The sequence below is a fragment of the Sminthopsis crassicaudata genome, chromosome 3 (genome assembly GCF_048593235.1).
Source record: "Sminthopsis crassicaudata isolate SCR6 chromosome 3, ASM4859323v1, whole genome shotgun sequence".
Classification (NCBI taxonomy): Eukaryota; Metazoa; Chordata; class Mammalia; order Dasyuromorphia; family Dasyuridae; genus Sminthopsis; species Sminthopsis crassicaudata.
The window spans coordinates 206,837,702-206,855,321 of record NC_133619.1 but is presented as its reverse complement, the minus strand read 5'-3'; the positions used below and the strand labels follow the sequence as shown (position 1 = coordinate 206,855,321).

At 36.0% G+C, this 17,620-nt stretch overlaps 1 protein-coding gene across 1 annotated transcript in view; it reads right to left on the bottom strand.

The window, feature by feature from the left end:
* GABRR3 (gamma-aminobutyric acid type A receptor subunit rho3) overlaps positions 1-17,620 on the bottom strand; it is a 78,236-nt gene that overhangs the window by 35,006 nt on the left and 25,610 nt on the right. Inside the window, exons 3-4 of the mRNA XM_074302018.1 lie at positions 9,735-9,802; positions 18-241 (exon numbers count right to left, since the gene is read on the bottom strand). Coding sequence (XP_074158119.1) covers positions 18-241; positions 9,735-9,802 — 292 coding nt within the window. The remainder of the gene's footprint in view (positions 1-17; positions 242-9,734; positions 9,803-17,620) is intronic.

Here is a 17,620-nt window from a genome sequence, read left to right as displayed (position 1 = left end):
AAAAGTTTTGTTCTTACCTGAGACTGAATAGGACATTGCCATCAGGATATACTCGCAACATAATGTTCTCCACAGTTGTATCATGGATGAAGGATCTTTTGGAATGTACAAAAAATACATCAGGCACCCAAATCTTTTGAATTAATCTACCATCAAAGGTCATACTTTTGTTTCTTGTACTAGGAAAGGTGAGCCTTTCATCTTTCCAGTAATGTCTGAGGTAAAATGTCATTGTAAAGTCCTAGGTAAGAGAGAAAAAAAAATCATTCCCAGCAGGAATCTCTTTCTAGATGATCTCTTGGAACTAGTTTGGGGGCATCCCATGCCAAAGATTATACTAAATAGCCTCTTTAGAGATTTTCCATGCCAGAATTATTAAGTCTGATGCCATCCTTTTATTTAGGAAAATGTTATTGACTTCAATTGGACCCTCATTGCTGCAAGGTAATGTTTTTATATTTCTTTAATTTGCTTACTGGAGAAAGGCAGGTGGTTCAGTGGATATTGTGTGGGCCTGGAGTCAATTCAGATCTGAGTTCAGATACTGATTAGCTGGATGACCCTGGCTAAATCGTTTAATCTCTGTTTTCCTTAATCTACTGGAAAAGGAAATGGCAAACCACCCCAGTATCTTTGCCAAGAAAACTCTGTAGACAGCTTTAATGCATTGGGGTCCATGGGGTCACAAAGCATTAGAGAAGACTGAACAACTGAACAAAAAATTAACTTATTATTCCAATAATTGCAGAGTTTTTCCAAACCTTTTTATATGTCCTCAAGCCTTCTATGGCTTCTTATTCTTCCACCTTCTTAGATGAGAACCTTTTCATTGAAAAAACTGAGGTAATTCACTGAGAGTTCGTTCTTTTCTTGATTTCACTTCATAAAGCTGCCTTTTGTCGTTTTTTCCAACTTCACCACTGTCTCACACAAGGGGGGGGGGGGGCTTCTAATGGCTAAAGCAAATATTTTTATTTTCACAAGTGATCCTATTTCATCCCATCTTCTCCAGCAGAGTGCCTCCTCTATCATCTGCACTCTCACTCATTTTCAATTTCTTAATGTCTACTTGCTGATTCTTTACTACCTATAAATATACCTTTAAATAAATATTTCCACCATTGTCAAAAAATATTCACTTGATCATATCCATCTCTCCTACCTATCATTCCATTTCTCTCCTCTCTTTTGTGGCTAGATTTCTTTAAAAAAAAAAAACTGTCTACAACGGATGCTTTCAGTTTTTTCCTTTTAATTCTCTTCTTAAATATTCTAGTTAAGTTTCCAAAGTTATCTTTTTCTTCAAAGTTAGTAATGATCTCTATCTCTAAAAATTTATTTACTTTAATAATAAAATTTTCTATCCCTTTCTCTTTCCCACCCACTGAGGAGACAAACAATATATTCTTTATAAAAATTATGCAAAACACATTTCTTTATTAACCATGACATGCAAAAAGCAAGAAAATAAAGAAGACAAGAAAAGAACATTTCAATTCATATTCAGAGTTCATCAGTTTTCTCTATGGAGATGGATAACAATTTTCATTTTGAGTCTTTTGGTATTGTATTGTATTGTATTGACCATAGCTAAGTCTTTCACAGTTGATCATCATTATGATATTGCTGTTACTGTGTACAATGATCTTCTGGTTGTTCACCTTATTTTATATCAGTTTATGTAGAACTCAGTTTTTTCTGAAAACATAATCCTCATCATTTCTTATCCAGAATAGTATTCTATTAAAATTACAACTTGTTTAGTTATTCCTCAATTGATAGCCATCCTCTCAATTTTCCAATTCTTTGCCACTACAAAAATAGCTGTTATAAATATTTTTGTACATATAGTTTCTTTCCCTTTTTCTTTGATCTCTTTGAACTCTCTCTCTCTCTCATACATATATATGAGCATATTATATATAACACACACACATACACACACACATATATATGAACTACGGGTATTGCTTGGTCATTTCTGATAGGTATAACGTGATACCAGAGAATTGTTTTAATTTGCCTTTCTCTAAGCAATGATAATTTTGTTCGCTGAGAAAGCTTGAAGGACTGATGAGATTACTCCCTGACACTTCCCCTGATGGGGATCAGCTCATTCTTACAGTCCCACCCCTGTGGAGGTCTTGGGAAATCCCACTTTACTGTATCCAATCAAAAAGCCAAGTTATGTCAAAGCCCTGAAGTTAAATTTCCCTTATAAATCTGTCCATGGCTACACCATCCTTGCTGAATTTCTTTTGAGTTAGCCCATCATGATGGTCTGCCTTATGGTTTCTTTTTTCCTATCCCCTCCTCCTTGCCTAATTGGATCTTTCCACTTATCCCTTCCTCCATGCCTTTGGGGTTTTTCCTGTTTCTTATGGCTAGCTAACTCTTTTAGGGTACTAAACTCCTCTGTGAATTCAACCAGCCAATCAAAGGCATACTCCCATCTCACAGGTGTATTTCCTTTCTCTTGGCTAATAGGGAACTTGTCTTCTCCATTGTTAATTGTTAGTATCATTCTCCTTGATAAATTGTATGCTCTCCCAAATCTATTTCATATTTACTTCTGATTTCTATTTTAATTCCTCATTTTGTCTGTAATCTCTTATAAATAAAAATACCTTTGGGCAAAGAGAAAGGCCATTGTGAATTCATCAGGTGACTGAACCCTAATATTTGGGATGCCTACATCAATCATCATTTGGTGCCAATTGCTCAGAATTCTGAATCTCATCATGAACTCCTACGGCAATCATTTCCTGATCTCTCTAATTCTCAATACATTATATTATCTCAATATATTGCATTATAATTATCATATATAATTATAATGGAAATATTTTTCTTGATAGATTATATCCTCCCAGTTGAATATAAACTCCTTGAGGGCAGGAACAGATTTAGTAAGTCATTAAATATTTATTAGATATCCATTATTGCTGGGAATTGTACTAAATGGAGGGGTATACAAAAAGAGATAAAAAGTTAGTTCCTACCCTCAAGGAATTCATAGTCTAATGAGGGATACAATAAGCAAATACATACAAACAAACTATGTACTGAGTAAACAGGAAATAATTGAGAGGAAAGACACTAGAATTTAAAAAGTTTAGAAAAGGGGCAGCTAGGTGGCACAGTGGATAGAGCATCAGCCTTGAAGTCAGTAGGACCAGAGTTCAAATCTGGTCTCAGACACTTAACACTTCATAGCCTTGTGATCCTGGGCAAGTCACTTAAACCCAGCCTCAGGAAAAAAAAAAAAAGTGGTTTTAAAAAGTTTAGAAAAGAATTCCTATAGAAGACAGGATTTTAGTTGGGACTTCAAAGTGAAGAGGGGACTCCAAAATCTGGAAGTCCTTAAAGAAGAAAATCTCCTTCAACTTTGCCTCAGTGAGGACCCCCTCCCCAAAAGACAAACAGTTTCATCTGTGTAATCTGAGTGGGGTTGGCTCAGTCCTGAAACTCATTGAATTCAATTCAGATTCTAGCTCTAGTTGAAACCCCTTTAGGAGCCAACTTGGGACTCCACCCATGGGGCCCCTTTAGCTAAATCTCTCATTATAAAAGAGCCAAACTAAAATCCTCTCTTTGCAGAGGTTCCAAACATACCAGCTGCACCATTCTTGGCATCCCAAGGAGCCTCTATCCACTGGAATACTCTTTCCTCACCTATTTCCCTAACCAGACTTTAACCTTACTTTCAATCCGTATAACAAAACTCTTTTATCAATCTGCAAGTTCCTTTACAGAGAACCTATGCACCACCAGAAGGGAACTCCCTACCCTTGCGCCGAATCCCAAGGGGTTGTAGGGGAGCCAAACCTCCTCTGAACCCCAAACCTGCCATTAGACCTTGCATTTAGCTCCCTGACTACCAGAAACCCTAATTTCATTTTGGTTCCCTAAAATCTAAACCTCATCAAAAAGAAGCCAGGGAAGTCAGTAAGCATAGTTGAGAAGGGAGAGCATTCCAGATTTGGGGGACAGCTACAGATAGTATCAGCAGCCAAGGTAATGAGTCATTTGTTTGAGAAACAGCAAGAAAGCAAAAGTTATTGGATTAAATGAGGTATAGCAGGAATTAAGATATAAGGAGATTCTAGAGGTAGAATGGAGTTAGATGATGACAGCCTTTGAACATGAAACAGAGGATTTTTTTTTCTTTTGTATTTTGAATCCCCCTGAGCTTAATATAGTGTCTATAGCAGGTACTTAGCTTATTTGATTGGACTGGAAAAAATTTTAGAGGTTGTCACCATCCTTAGATTATTATCACTATTCTCATTTCACTGAATTAAGTAGTACTTTCACCATACTATATTTAGTAAGCAGGTTGGTGTTTTATTAAGTGTGAATGTAAAAGACTACATACAAGAGAATACATGCATAGTAGGTACTTTAACTAAGCCTTTGCTCTCCAGGCAACATGATACTTAAATCAATATAGTTAAAAATCAACTTAACATCTTTCCTGTTCTAAAAAAAATCATATATTTCTAGTCTAGTAGACTGCTAGGTGATGTAATAGAGGCAGCTAGGTGGCACAGTGGAATACTGAAATAAACTGAGATCGGGAAATGATGGAAGGTGAACTCTAAAACTTCCCCCTTCTTGGGGGAAGTTCCTGGGTCTCAAACTCTCCTTTGGAAGAGGCTCATCCTCAGGAAATCAAGTTAAGTGATCTTATTCAGTTGGAGATCATTGCCAGGATATGGTCACATCTTCTATTGAGTTGAAGATTAGTCTGGAACCACTCCCAGTAGTTCAAACTCCCAATTAAGTGATTTTATTCAATTGGAGATCTTGGCTTGATAGCTGCAACTACTCCCCAGCCAAGATTTACTCATATAATCAGGGGTTAATCAAACTGTCCTTTGCAGAAGTCCTAAACAGGATTATGCTTGCCAAGAAAGCTGTTTTCTTAACAAGCTGCCCTGCCAGGACTTTTGCCCACTGGTGAATTGTTTTCTTAGCAAGCTAGCTTCTCAATGCCAATAAATCCCTTATGCCACACAGTTTTTGGGTTTGTGAATTCTTTTGCATAGGACCTGCAGCTCTGACCAGAGGGGATTTCCTATCCCAATTCTTGCACCTCATTAAAACCACCACTAACCTCATCATTTGCACATCATCAGAACCAGGCTTGAAGTCAGGAAGAGGAGTTAAAATTTGGCTTCAAATACTTACAAGCAGTATGACCCTGGCTTGTCCCAGTTTTCTCAACTATAAAATAGGGATAATAACAGTACTTAACTCCAGGATTGTTGTGAGTTTTAAGTGAAATAATATTTGCAAAGTTCTTAGTACAATGCCTGGCACATAATAGACACTACATAAATGCATATTCCCTCTTCCCCCATATTAGAATGGTAATTCCTTCATGGCCAAGATTATTTCATTTTTTCCTTCATCTCATGCCAAACACATTGAGTAGCAACATAGTAAGTACTTAATAAATGCTAGTTGAATTGAATCTAATTGAATGGAAGGAAGTTTCTCAGCATGATTAGTCATGGCAGAAGTAAACATTGCTTTACAAATTCAAATTTTTAGAATTTCACATTTCAAATCCTAGACTTCTGTATGAGCTCTGTCATTAATTAACTGTGTTGCCCTGAAGAAGTCATTCCTTCTCCCTGGTCCTTTTTTTCTTCACATGAAAAATGAGATAATTACATGAACTCTAAGGTATCTTAAACTACTGTAAATTTCCATGATTCTTTATTTTCTTGACTATCAATATCACTAATACCACTCTAACACATCCTAAATTCATTTCATTTTAAATTTGCCAAAAATGAAATACCACAGTTCACCATTCATTATCCATCCTTTCAGACCAGATGCCAATACTATATAATATTTATAATACTATAGCTTGTCTTTCTGCCAACTGCTCTGTTGCTAGACTAAAGACAGACTATTTCTGTAGTCACTGTGATGTAATAAGGGCTCTATGTCTCCTTGATCTTTGTGGAGGGTGGGCCTGAAGAAATTCCTAAAAATGATCCTCACCCTCCTACCTGATAGCCATGGGAAACTCCCATTTCCCAAATGATCCGAGAATCACTTTGGTCTGGGAAACAATTACTACTCTTTATTGATTTGAAAACCATAGAAGGCTGATAGAAAACAAGATTCTGTACCTAAACCTAATCAGGAGGCAGCCCACTGAGGAAAATTGTTTCTCAGTGAAAATAAACCCTTTTTTTTTTTTTTTTTTTTTTTTTTTTTTTGCTAAAAACCTCATTTGGAGATCAGGACTGCAAATTCTTTCTCCCAAACCTGCAACACCAGCCTGAGGATCCCCATTGCTGTTAGACTATCTCTCACCCCTCAACATTTCTCACCCCTCAACAATTGTGCCTAGTTCCAAAGTATAGAGGTCTAGAGTTGAGCTATGCTGGTCTTGGAGGAGGGAAAGAAGAAGGGGGGAAAAAGAAAGGGAGCGGGAACTTGGGCAACAGGAAGTTTAGGGTACAGGAGAAAGAGTATGAGGTTGGTGGGACCTGCCCTAATGCATGAAATGTAATTCTGTTGATATCTCTGTAATCATTAGAATCTTTTTTCCAGGCTCAAGTTAGGTGCCATATTTTCTCTTTGTGTTACTTTATTTGTCTATATCTATCATCTTCTTGATCTCATTATCTTTCTCTTTCCCATCTCCTATCTTCTATACTAGATCAAGATGTGTAGCAGGCAAGTTGGAGATGTGATACTGAAGGTTGGAAGAGAATATTGGAAACCTCAAATGTTCATGTCAACCTATGGCAGAACATCCCAAGCTCAGATTAATCTGATTAACCACACACTCAGACATGCTGTAACTTGAATCCAATATGATGTTATTATTTGAGTTCTCTTCAAATTTCTTATGGTACTTTTTGTGTTTATCTTATTTTAGCTGTAGCTCTGTCTAAGCTTTACTTATTTATATAGTGAGTCTTCTCTATTAAATTGAAAGTTCCTTGGAGGCAAGGATAATTATATAATAAAAATAACTAGCATTTATATAGTGTACTTTTTACATGTTGAAAGCACTGCATTTATCTTTGTCTTTTAAATCTAGAAGAGTACCGTGTGAATAGTAAGCATTTAATAAATGTGAATTGAATTCAATTTGATATAGAAAAGAAAAAAGAAGAAAGGAAATAGAAATTAAAATTTAGAAATACTCTAGAATACTCTAATAGGAAGCGTAGAATAAGAGGTGTAAAATGGAATATATAAAGTTATTAAGGAATTTTACTAAATTAATAGAATGATAATAGGGAAAAAATCCAAATATTCTGTGTTATGTTCAAAATGGGGACCATGGTATTATTTCTCATGGGTATATGATCAACAAATTAGAGTGTGGGAAGATGAGTTGTATGATACCCTCTATTCAATAACCCATCTTAGGCTTGTCTCCAACATAATTATATCACTCTTCAGCTTCTATTGCTTAACACTATCCAACTCTCCATCTTCCCACCAGTGGTCTTTGGATGATAGCCCCTCAAGGCAATTATAATCTATCCCTCAAACCTGGCACTAGAAAAAACTGGCATCTGTTCTCCCTTACTACAAACACACAACCAATTAGTTTCAAATCTCTATGCCATCTTTTGCTTTTCCATCCTTCTCTGCCACCATTCTATTTGAGATTCTCTCTTCTTTTCTAGATTATTTAAAAAATCTCCAAATCTGTGATTTTACCTTCTTTGAAGGTAAGGAGGGAGCTCCTTCAATTTATTGTTGTGAAGCTGCCAAAGTGATTTTTCTGAATTGAAGATTAGTTACTCTCTCACTCAGCAAATTCGAATGACATATTAAAGAGCCTAAGATTACATATTATTTTATCTTTTTTTCATCTTTTTTTTAACTCTCTATTTGAGTGTTCCAGGAATATATTACAGGCCTGGAATCAGGAAGACTCATCTTCCTGAGTTAAAATCCAACTTCAAACACTTTCTAGCTTGTGACTCTGGGAAAGTCCCTTATTCCTGATTGTCTCTGAAGAAGGAAATTACATACCATTCCAAGTATCTTTGCAAAGAAAGCCCCAAATGGGGTCACAGACTCAGACATGACTGAAAAACAAAAACTATTTTTATGTTTTATAATGAATATAACTCCTAATATATAATGATATAAATATATATATATATTATATATATAGTAAATATAGATATGCAGATGATTTTCATATCTACTTTTCCAGCCTGGGTGTTTGCTGTCCTCAGTCTTCAAGGAGAACTCAAATAATAACATCATATTGGATTCAAGTTACAGCATGTCTGAGTGTGTGGTTAATCGGATTAATCTGAGCTTGGGATGTTCTGCCATAGGTTGACATGAACATTTGAGGTTTCCAATATTCTCTTCCAACCTTCAGTATCACATCTCCAACTTGCCTGCTACACATCTTGATCTGGACATTCCACAGACAACTTTAACTCAGCATGTTCAAAACTGAATCCATCATTTCTTTCCTTCCAAACTATGTTAGCTGTTAGGTAGCACAGTGGATAAAGAACCATGCTTAAAGTCAGGAAGACCCGAGTTCAAATTCACTAGATGTGTGACCATGGGCAAACCACTTAATCTCTGTCTGTTGAATTTTCTCAATTGTATCAGGGGGTGACCTACTTCCCATGATAGTTGTGAAGCTTAAATGAGATATTTGTAAAGTACTTAGCACAATGCTTGGAACATAGTAGATTGCTTAATAAATACTTGTTTCCTTTCTTCTTTTCAGTAACACAGGCCCCAAACAGGACAGTAGTCATCATCTACTCCTTACTCTCTCACTCCTTCTTCCTTATCCAATTAGTTATCAAGTCCTGTCATTTCTACCTTTATTGTATACAATTTCTCCATTTCTTGTATACAAACCCTTTTCTCCTCTGACTATACTGACTTACTCTGGTATAGGCTCCCATGACTGGGCTATTGCCCTGGCCTTCTAATAACTTTAGAATTTTAAGAAATCTCAGAGATCATCTGATATAATCACATAATCAATTGTATTATCTTTATATTACTTCTTATAGTAACTGACTTGAATACCTCCAGTGAAAAGAAGATCACTACCTTTAGAGAAAACTCATTCTATTTTTGGAGAGCTCTGTTAGACAATTCTTTATGTGAAGCTGAAATCTGTGTCTCATCCCTTCTTTCCATTACTCCTAGTTTTGTGCTCTAGAAAATTTTAAATCATTATAAACTAGCTGAAATAATACAACTAAGATAACAGGGTGGTTTAAGAAGGAAAAACAAAATACCTTATTAAATAACAACAAAAGCCTCACAAAAGAACTCTGGGCTGGGAGTCCAGAGCTCCAAAGGAGACCTTAGCTATAGTCTTGAATCATACCAGATAAATACCTGTCTAATTTTAGACAGATTGTTTTCATGGGCTTGGTAACATTTGTAAAATGAGAGAAGGGAGTTCTACTGATTGATTTCTAAAATTCCTGCACTAAACTTATGATATTATGTCTGATTTAAATTAATGGGAGAAAGAAGAAGGAAGGAGTATGGGGCACAATTGGAGTGATACTCATGGATAGGAAGAAGGATGATGATACAAAGGCAGACCAACTTTATAAGGAAAGTCAAAAATATGTGTAATAATGTTAAAAGTAATGCTTTATAATGATTGTTTTCTATATCAGTAATTTTAATGTTATCCTGTATGCATCTTTTCTGTGAAAGAATTCATATCAAATCATGATACTTACCATGTCAACTTCTGAAATGCTGTCAATACTTTCAATCTGGACATCTATACCCACTGGTATTGGTCCCCCTGCAAAGCAATGAAATAATTGGATGTGCAGAAAAATAAAGGAAATACAAAGCAATTTGGGGGTTTAGAAGGATGGCATTAGCAATGGGAAGAGTAAGAAAGGAGACAATACTTGAGTTGAGTCTTGAAAGAATTTATGAGGCAGAGGAAAGGAGAGAGTATACTCTAACTAGGCATGGGAACAGAGGCATCAAAGTGAGATATGGAATTTGATTCATAGTGAACAGCTGGTAGAGTCATTTAGTTGGGAAATAGAGGCAATAGAGTGGAGTAGCATTTAATCAACTTGGAATGTAAATTGCAACCAGGTCTTAAAGAGCTTTATATGCTAAACAGAGATAGTTATATTTCATCTTGGATATAAGAAAGAGTCATTGAAATAGTAGTGCAATATATTCAGATTTGTGCTTTATGAATCTTAATTTGATAATTCGGTGGAGGATGAATTGGAGAAGTTAGACACTAGGGGGCTAGGACTAGATCATCTACATGTTCCTTTTTGGAACTCTCTGACTCCCCGATTTAACGGCGAAAGTTAAAGGAGATACAAGATTTCAAAACTTCCTTAAAATGACCCAGTCCTAGTTTTCACTTGCCTACTGCAAGTTTGGTGATAGCCATTGAAATCCAGGCACATTTTTATATGTTTCTTGGCCAGCACTCTGCTTCAGTACTGACTTCTGGGTCAGACCTAATTCAGGAAGGTTTAGTCATTCATATTTGAGATTGAATTGGAATGAGACTTTCAGACTGCATAATATTTAACAAAAGAAGTACTTAGCAATAGCATGGGAAAAGAAACTCTTCAAAGATATAACATTGATTTGGTTGGTTGGGCTTAGTCCTTCTAACTACCTATTTGTCAAGGTGATGGGTTCAGTTAGACACTGGGTGCCAGGTCAGATAACAGTGGGCCTAGTCATAAGTGTGGATCAAAATTAAGATTCCTGGATTACTGCACTGAGTTTTTGTAATTATGTGACCAGGAAGCTATTACAATGGCAGAGCTAAGGTTCCCTGAACCAATTAAGTTTCAAAAACATTACCAGCACCTTACAGAGTACAAAAGTCCCTCAACTTGGTATTTGTGGCATGAATCTTAGTAAATGTTGCTTCCTTTTTGTCCTGTCCCTTGTCTTCTGGATTATCCCAGAACCCATCCTTTATGGCTAGGCAGAAGAAAGACATATTTTACTGGGAAATCCTATGCCAGCGCAAGCTGCTCAGAACCCATCTAATCACATGTAACTTACATAGGATGGGAGCCACTATCTTATAAAGGTGAAAGTAACTATAAGACAAAAGCTTGACCTTTAGACAAGTTTCTTTGGGACACGGGTGGTGGATAAAGGTGGGTAAAAGAAAAAATTCTTTCCCATAGGAAAGAATCATAAAAGGGAATATTAACTCTAGCTTGATTAAGTCTTAGAATAGAATTAAAATCAATTTTCAATGTTACAGTAGGCTTGAGTCTTTGGAATAGAATCTCAGTAATTTTAGATTCTATCTTTTCCAAAAATCAGGAGAAGCATTTCATTATTCTCATGATAAACTAAGAAGTTTTGTGGCTCGTGGAGAGTGGGATTTAAAATCAGAAACAATAATTCATTTTTAGCCCCGGGCATTTATTAGCTACATGACACTTGTTCAATTTTTTAGTCATGTTCAACTCTTCATTACCCCTTTTGGTGTTTTCTTGATAAGAATACTAAAATGATTTGCCATTTTCTTTTCTAGCTCATTTTACAGATGAGCTAAGCTAGTAAGTGTCTGAGGTCAGATTTAAATTCAAGTATTTCTCAATTCAGGCTGGGTGCTTTATCCACTGCACCACCTCACTGACCGTCACTTACCTTTGTTTGTCAGTGTTTACTCCTCTGTTAAATGGGTGTAATAATGGTGCCTACCCCAAAAAATTGTTGCAAGGATTAAGTGACATAATATATAAAATGCTTTGCTAACTTAAAAGTGCTATATTAAAGTGCTATGCTAAATCAAGTTATGATTATTATTATTAAAAACATTTCTCTTTTTTTTTCAAACCATTTTCTTGGGATTTCATGCCTGAATGTAGATTCCTATGGTGTGTAGCCATTTATGCAATAGTCTTATAAATAAAGGATACCATCATATAAGAATATTTTCTAAGAGGCACTAAAATGAACGGTATCTAAATTTGTCACATATTTTAGTGGATCCTTGACCTTAATGATGTGAGAGATTCCCCAAAGATAAAATTTCAAAGCATTCACACCTTCTCGTCATGTGGGATTCTTACTCCTAGTAGGGCATTTTAAGGAACTTTCCCATCTACCCACAGATGCATATATATATATATATATATATATATATATATATATATATATATATATATATATGTATATATATATATATATATATATATATACATATGCAAACACATATACATACAAATAAAAATATATACATATATGTGTATATACATATATATGAGTTTATATATATTATATTTATATTTATACATATACGTGTGTCCACACATATTTCACAAAAAAGTGTTACCATCTTTTGAAGGCAAAACTCTTAAAATAGTTTGAAAATTCTTAAATTACCCTCAAGTCAGATTTACAATGTAGTCTCTAAAGATTCTTCTCACAAAGATATAGCTCCTATTCACCTTATAAATCTTGCTTAGATAGGATGGGTTATGATTTCATCAATATAAGAAATTCCTGAGAGGAAACTTTCAGCCAATGCAGGACAGCATCTTCACAGCAACTTACAGTCTTAGAGAGTTGTCCTCTCCTAGAGTACCAGGTTAAGTGACTTTCTCAGGGTTATATTGCCGGTATGTGTTAGTGAAAGGATTTGAACCTATCTCTTCTTGGTTTTGAATTCAGCTTTCCATCCATCAAGGTAAACATCTTCTTTGGATATGAAAGTAATTTTCAATACAAAGTACTCTTTGTTGGAACTCTAAGAAACAACTGTGGAGTTCCATAGTTCCAAAGGGTACGGTTTCCTTTTGTTCTGTCCTGCCAGAAAAAAATCCATTCCATACACCCATCCACCATCAGTATGTCCAACCCCTTCCCACCTGACTGAAAGAGCACAAGAGGAAAAAGTTTAGCTTTAAAGAGTCTTCAGTTAACAAGCTCTGTTCCTTTATGATAACATGGTAGGGAAATCAATTCTCCTGTCTATTGAGAATTTGTTTTGGGAGTTGCTGTTTTGTTTACAATAGCAGGCATTTCTCTCCCATTCCTGACAACTTGAGTCTTGATATGAGATTATTATAGTAAACTGGAGAGAAGGGAATATGCAGTATAGGAAGAGGGACTGAGTTTATCTAGCAGGAAAAACTCTCGAGGAACTGGGGATTTGGGGGACAAATCAAGGTGATCCATTCTCCTGTCTGTTAGAATGTAAGTGTACAGATCCCAGGGTCTGACTGGTCAATAAACTTGGTAAAATTCACTCTTCTGGTTGATGTGACACAAACAACCCAATACAGCCAATTCTTGAATCAAGATGGGAAGAATTCAACTGTATTTTCCCCAGAAACCAGAATTTGTATTTGTTATTTATTTAATTTATTTGCAGTATTGTAATATAAGAATCTTATATTCAGCTACAACTAAGAGAAATAACACCATAACAAATAGATAAATATAAGGAACATAAGACAGCTAGGTGGCATACTGGATAAAGTACTGGGAGTAGAATCAGGAAGATACCTTCCTGAGTTCAAATCTGGCTTCAGATACTTCCTAAATGTGCGATCCTGGGCAACTCACTTAATGCTGTTTGCCTCAATTTCCCCATCTGTAAAATGAGCTGGAAAAGGAAATGGCAAAATCATTCCAGTATCTTTGCCAAAAAACAACAATAAAAAAAGCAAAACCTCAAGGGATATAACAAAGAATCAGACAACTGAAAAAACAATAATAACAAAAAAGATCTAGTCAAGTAAAATCATAGAATCATAGAAGGGGAAATAGCCTGAGGAATCCTCTATCCCAATTAGTATCTGACCATAGATTTAATAATCTCATATTAAACACACACACATATATATCATTTAAGAGAAACTTAAATATTAAGTATTAAATTAACATATTTAAACATGGATTGAAATACCTCATTTAAATGCTAATTAAAATAACTTCAAATATCTACAATTTTCAAAATTTCCCCAAAAAAGAAAAAAAAAAAAAAAAAGAAAAATATAAACCCCCCCAAATGCCATCTAGTTCAATTCATAACTAAACAAGAATTCTGCCCTCCCTCCCTCCCTCTCCCAGACTCAATTTTTCCCTTGTAAAGTCTGGGCTAGCTCCCTGAAGGGCTCAGAATCAGCCAGAGTCTTAAGCAAAAGTCTTTGCTCAACATTGGGCGCCAAAATATAATGTTCTGTTGTCTCTAAATCATGATTGTTCTCTGGGAGCCGGATTCTTGGGGAGCTTCTGGAGCCAGCCTTAGTTTTAGTTCCAGTTCAATAATGCAGCCAGGAGTTAAAGTCCTTTACTATCTCTTTCCAAATCTTCTTTCCAGCTTCCTCTGAATCCAAAGCCTCCAGCCAGCACGAAGATAGATGTGAAAATGAAATCTTGACTCTGAATCTCCTAGAGTGTGGGAATCAGACTCTGCCTCCAAGAGTGTGGGGTTGTGGGTTTCCCAGAATTCAAACTTAGATGTGAATCTCCCGGAAGTCCATGAGCAGGCTTTTCCTTTAGACTTGTAAATCTGCTGGACTTGTGAATCCACTGAATCTTTGCTCTGAATCTCCTCGAGCTTCCCTGAAGTTCTCCTGGGAAGTCTTCTCCTTGACCCAATGCAGAGAATCTGAGCTAGAGAATTGTTAAGTACCAGACAACCAACTTAGCACCTGGTAATAATCCTAACATTTTCTACTTTAACAATGGTGGGGAACTTAAAATCTAAGGAAAGCTTATTCTATTTCTGTTCATCCCAAATATTAAGAAGGTACTTCCTTTCCCCTATAATTTCCCTCTGGGGAATGAATCTAGTTCCCTTTCTAGTATCTTAAGATAGATAGCAGGTATGTTCTTTGCTAAGTCTCATCTTTTCCTGGTTAAACAATCCAAGGGGCTCAATCAGTTCTCATGTAACTTAGTTTCCAGATATTTTGTCATCCTGGCTAATTTTTTTGAAGGTGTCCTGGTAAAATAAGGCACCCTAAGGTGACTATAATATTCATTATGTGGTCTTGTCAGTACAATTTCTTTACTTGATAGATGAAGAAAATTAACACCCAGAAAATTTAGTGCTATATCTATTCAGATATTAGATACTCAAATATCTACTATCTGAGTAGATATAGCACTAACTTTCACTAACCTTTAGAATGATTTTTCTGATATTCATAGAATTTTAGAGATAGGATGGAGTTCAATATCTTATGAAGTTCAACTCTCATTTTAAAGAGACCTTAGTCTTTATAAGCTCAAGTCTTAGATAAGTTTCAGTTCTACTGAGGCTGTACCCATTCAGTGATTAAGGCATTCAGTAGCAATTGAAGCAAAGAATCTCCTCTTTCACCTAGTCAAAAAAAATCTAAATAAATAAATCTGAGAGGGGAAGTCCCTCAGGATTTTCTTCCCTCCATACTCTTATAATTATTAGCGTAAGAGTTGGATTCAAAAGCAGCTTTCCATAGTCAAAAGTGCCCTTTTTATTACATCACTCTGCCTTTCTTTTACATAGGCAATGAATACAAGGTACTTTCTAGACATTTTGGAGAATCAAATGGAACAATAATCTTATAATGTTTTTTAAACTCTGTAGAAACATTTTATGTGTACCAATTAATTTGATTCTTGTGGTAGGAGCAATTTCCTGAGAAATAGATGATCAAGTATGATAAAGGCTTCAGAGAAATTAAGAAGGATGAAAATTGAGAAAAGGCTATTAGATTTGGCAATTAAGAAATTATTAGTAATATTGGAGCAGTGCATTGGCCTCTACATAGAGACCAGGATTCCTATTAATGAAGACTTAAAGACTTAGATAGCTTCATTTAAGGCTCACTTACAGAAACATACATGCACACTCATACACACTGTTTCATGTACACACAGAGAGATATATGCACACACTATCTCCCTCCCTCTCTTACACACGCATATCACTCACATGCACACGAAATTATTGCTCATGGGGGATAAATGACATGGCTTGATAAATAGGATTCTGTTAGGACCAAGGATCCAGACAGGAGAGCTGAATCCTGACTCTACTCTACTACTTGTGTAGGACTTTGAATAAGTCATCTCTTTTGACTAAGCTGCAATTTCATATATATATATATATATATAGCTTACCTTGCTTAAATTAGTTCACAAGATAGATTACTTAAGACATGAATAAGAAGGTAGAAAAAAGGAGCTCTTGGTGTATGCCCTCTTTTTTCCCAGTAAAATATAAGGCAAGATTCTCAGATGAGAAGGTAGGAGTCAAGAGAATCATGGGAAATATTAGAGGAAATGAAAAGCTACTGTGGTGATTGGAATGGCAAGTGGAATAATGAGAAGTGTAAGAAGATTGCCAAGGGTTCCTTAGTTGTGTGACCTAGGCATGTCACTTAAACCCAATTGCCTCAGAAAAAAAAGGAAAAAAAATTGCCAAGGGGGTAGCTAGGTAGTACAGTGGAGAAAGCACCAGCCCTGAAGTCAGAAGGACCTGAGTTCAAATTTGACTTCAGACACTTAATACTTCCTGGCTGTGTGACCCTGAGCCAAATGCTGGAACTCTGTCTTTCCAGAAATCAGCCAGAGTCAGGATCACCAAAAGTCTTTATCTTTGGTCTCTTGAGGTCACCATCAGGGGATTAGATCTAATAATCTCCACACCTCCTCTCTCAATCGCCAGGAGAGCGAATGCCTCAATTTCCTCCTCCTACTCTTCCCACACATGTCACTTCCTCCTCTTTGTCCCAACAATCAAGTTAGCATAGAACAGCTGGGGAGGGTCAACCTTCAAACAAGTTAATAGAGAACCATCCAATTGGCAATTAGTCTCACATGCTCCATTATCGAAGTGCATTTGCTCAGTTCTAGCCCTTTACACATCTCCCGCTTTCTTTTGTTTTAGAACACAAGTGTTCACACCATCCCTGACTTTTCACTTTTTCACTTAACCCCAATTGCCTCAAAAAGAAAAAAAAAATTGCCTTGCAGCAGTGAGGACCCTGAGGTTATGTAACATAAACGAGACAAAGAAATGGCAAACCACTCCAGTATCTTTACCAAGAAAATCCTTAATGGGTTCACAGACAGTCATACACGATTGAACAATAACCAACCATCCATCTCATTTTATATTGGGAACTGGGTACTATATTGTCTTCATAACAGCCTCATAAAGTAGCTTCCTCTTAAATGTGAGTAAACCAAGTTAGGGAGAAATTAAGAAACTTGTGCAGTTATAGAGTTAGTTAATGACAGTCAGGAGTACAGTCTGAGACTGAGCTCCCTGGACCAGTTTTAATGAGAGGATCACAGAAGTCCCTGCTATGTAGCTTGCAATTTTAATTGCGGAGACACAGCTGCCAGAAGCTCCATATTCTGTAATTGATTTTAATTCAAAGAAACAAAGTCCTTAGTTATAGATGAGAAATAATGAGATGCATAATAAATGAGATGCAGTTTATAACCTAAGTAAAAAAGAAAGCTCCTCCTAAATTTACATCCTAATGTTTTCACATATGAGTCAATTAATCTTTTAATGCTTTATAAAAGTAAAAACCACCAAAGGAGCAACTGGTTTTAATGCTAAAGCTAATTAGGAAAACAAAATGAGAAAAGTGCTTACCTTATA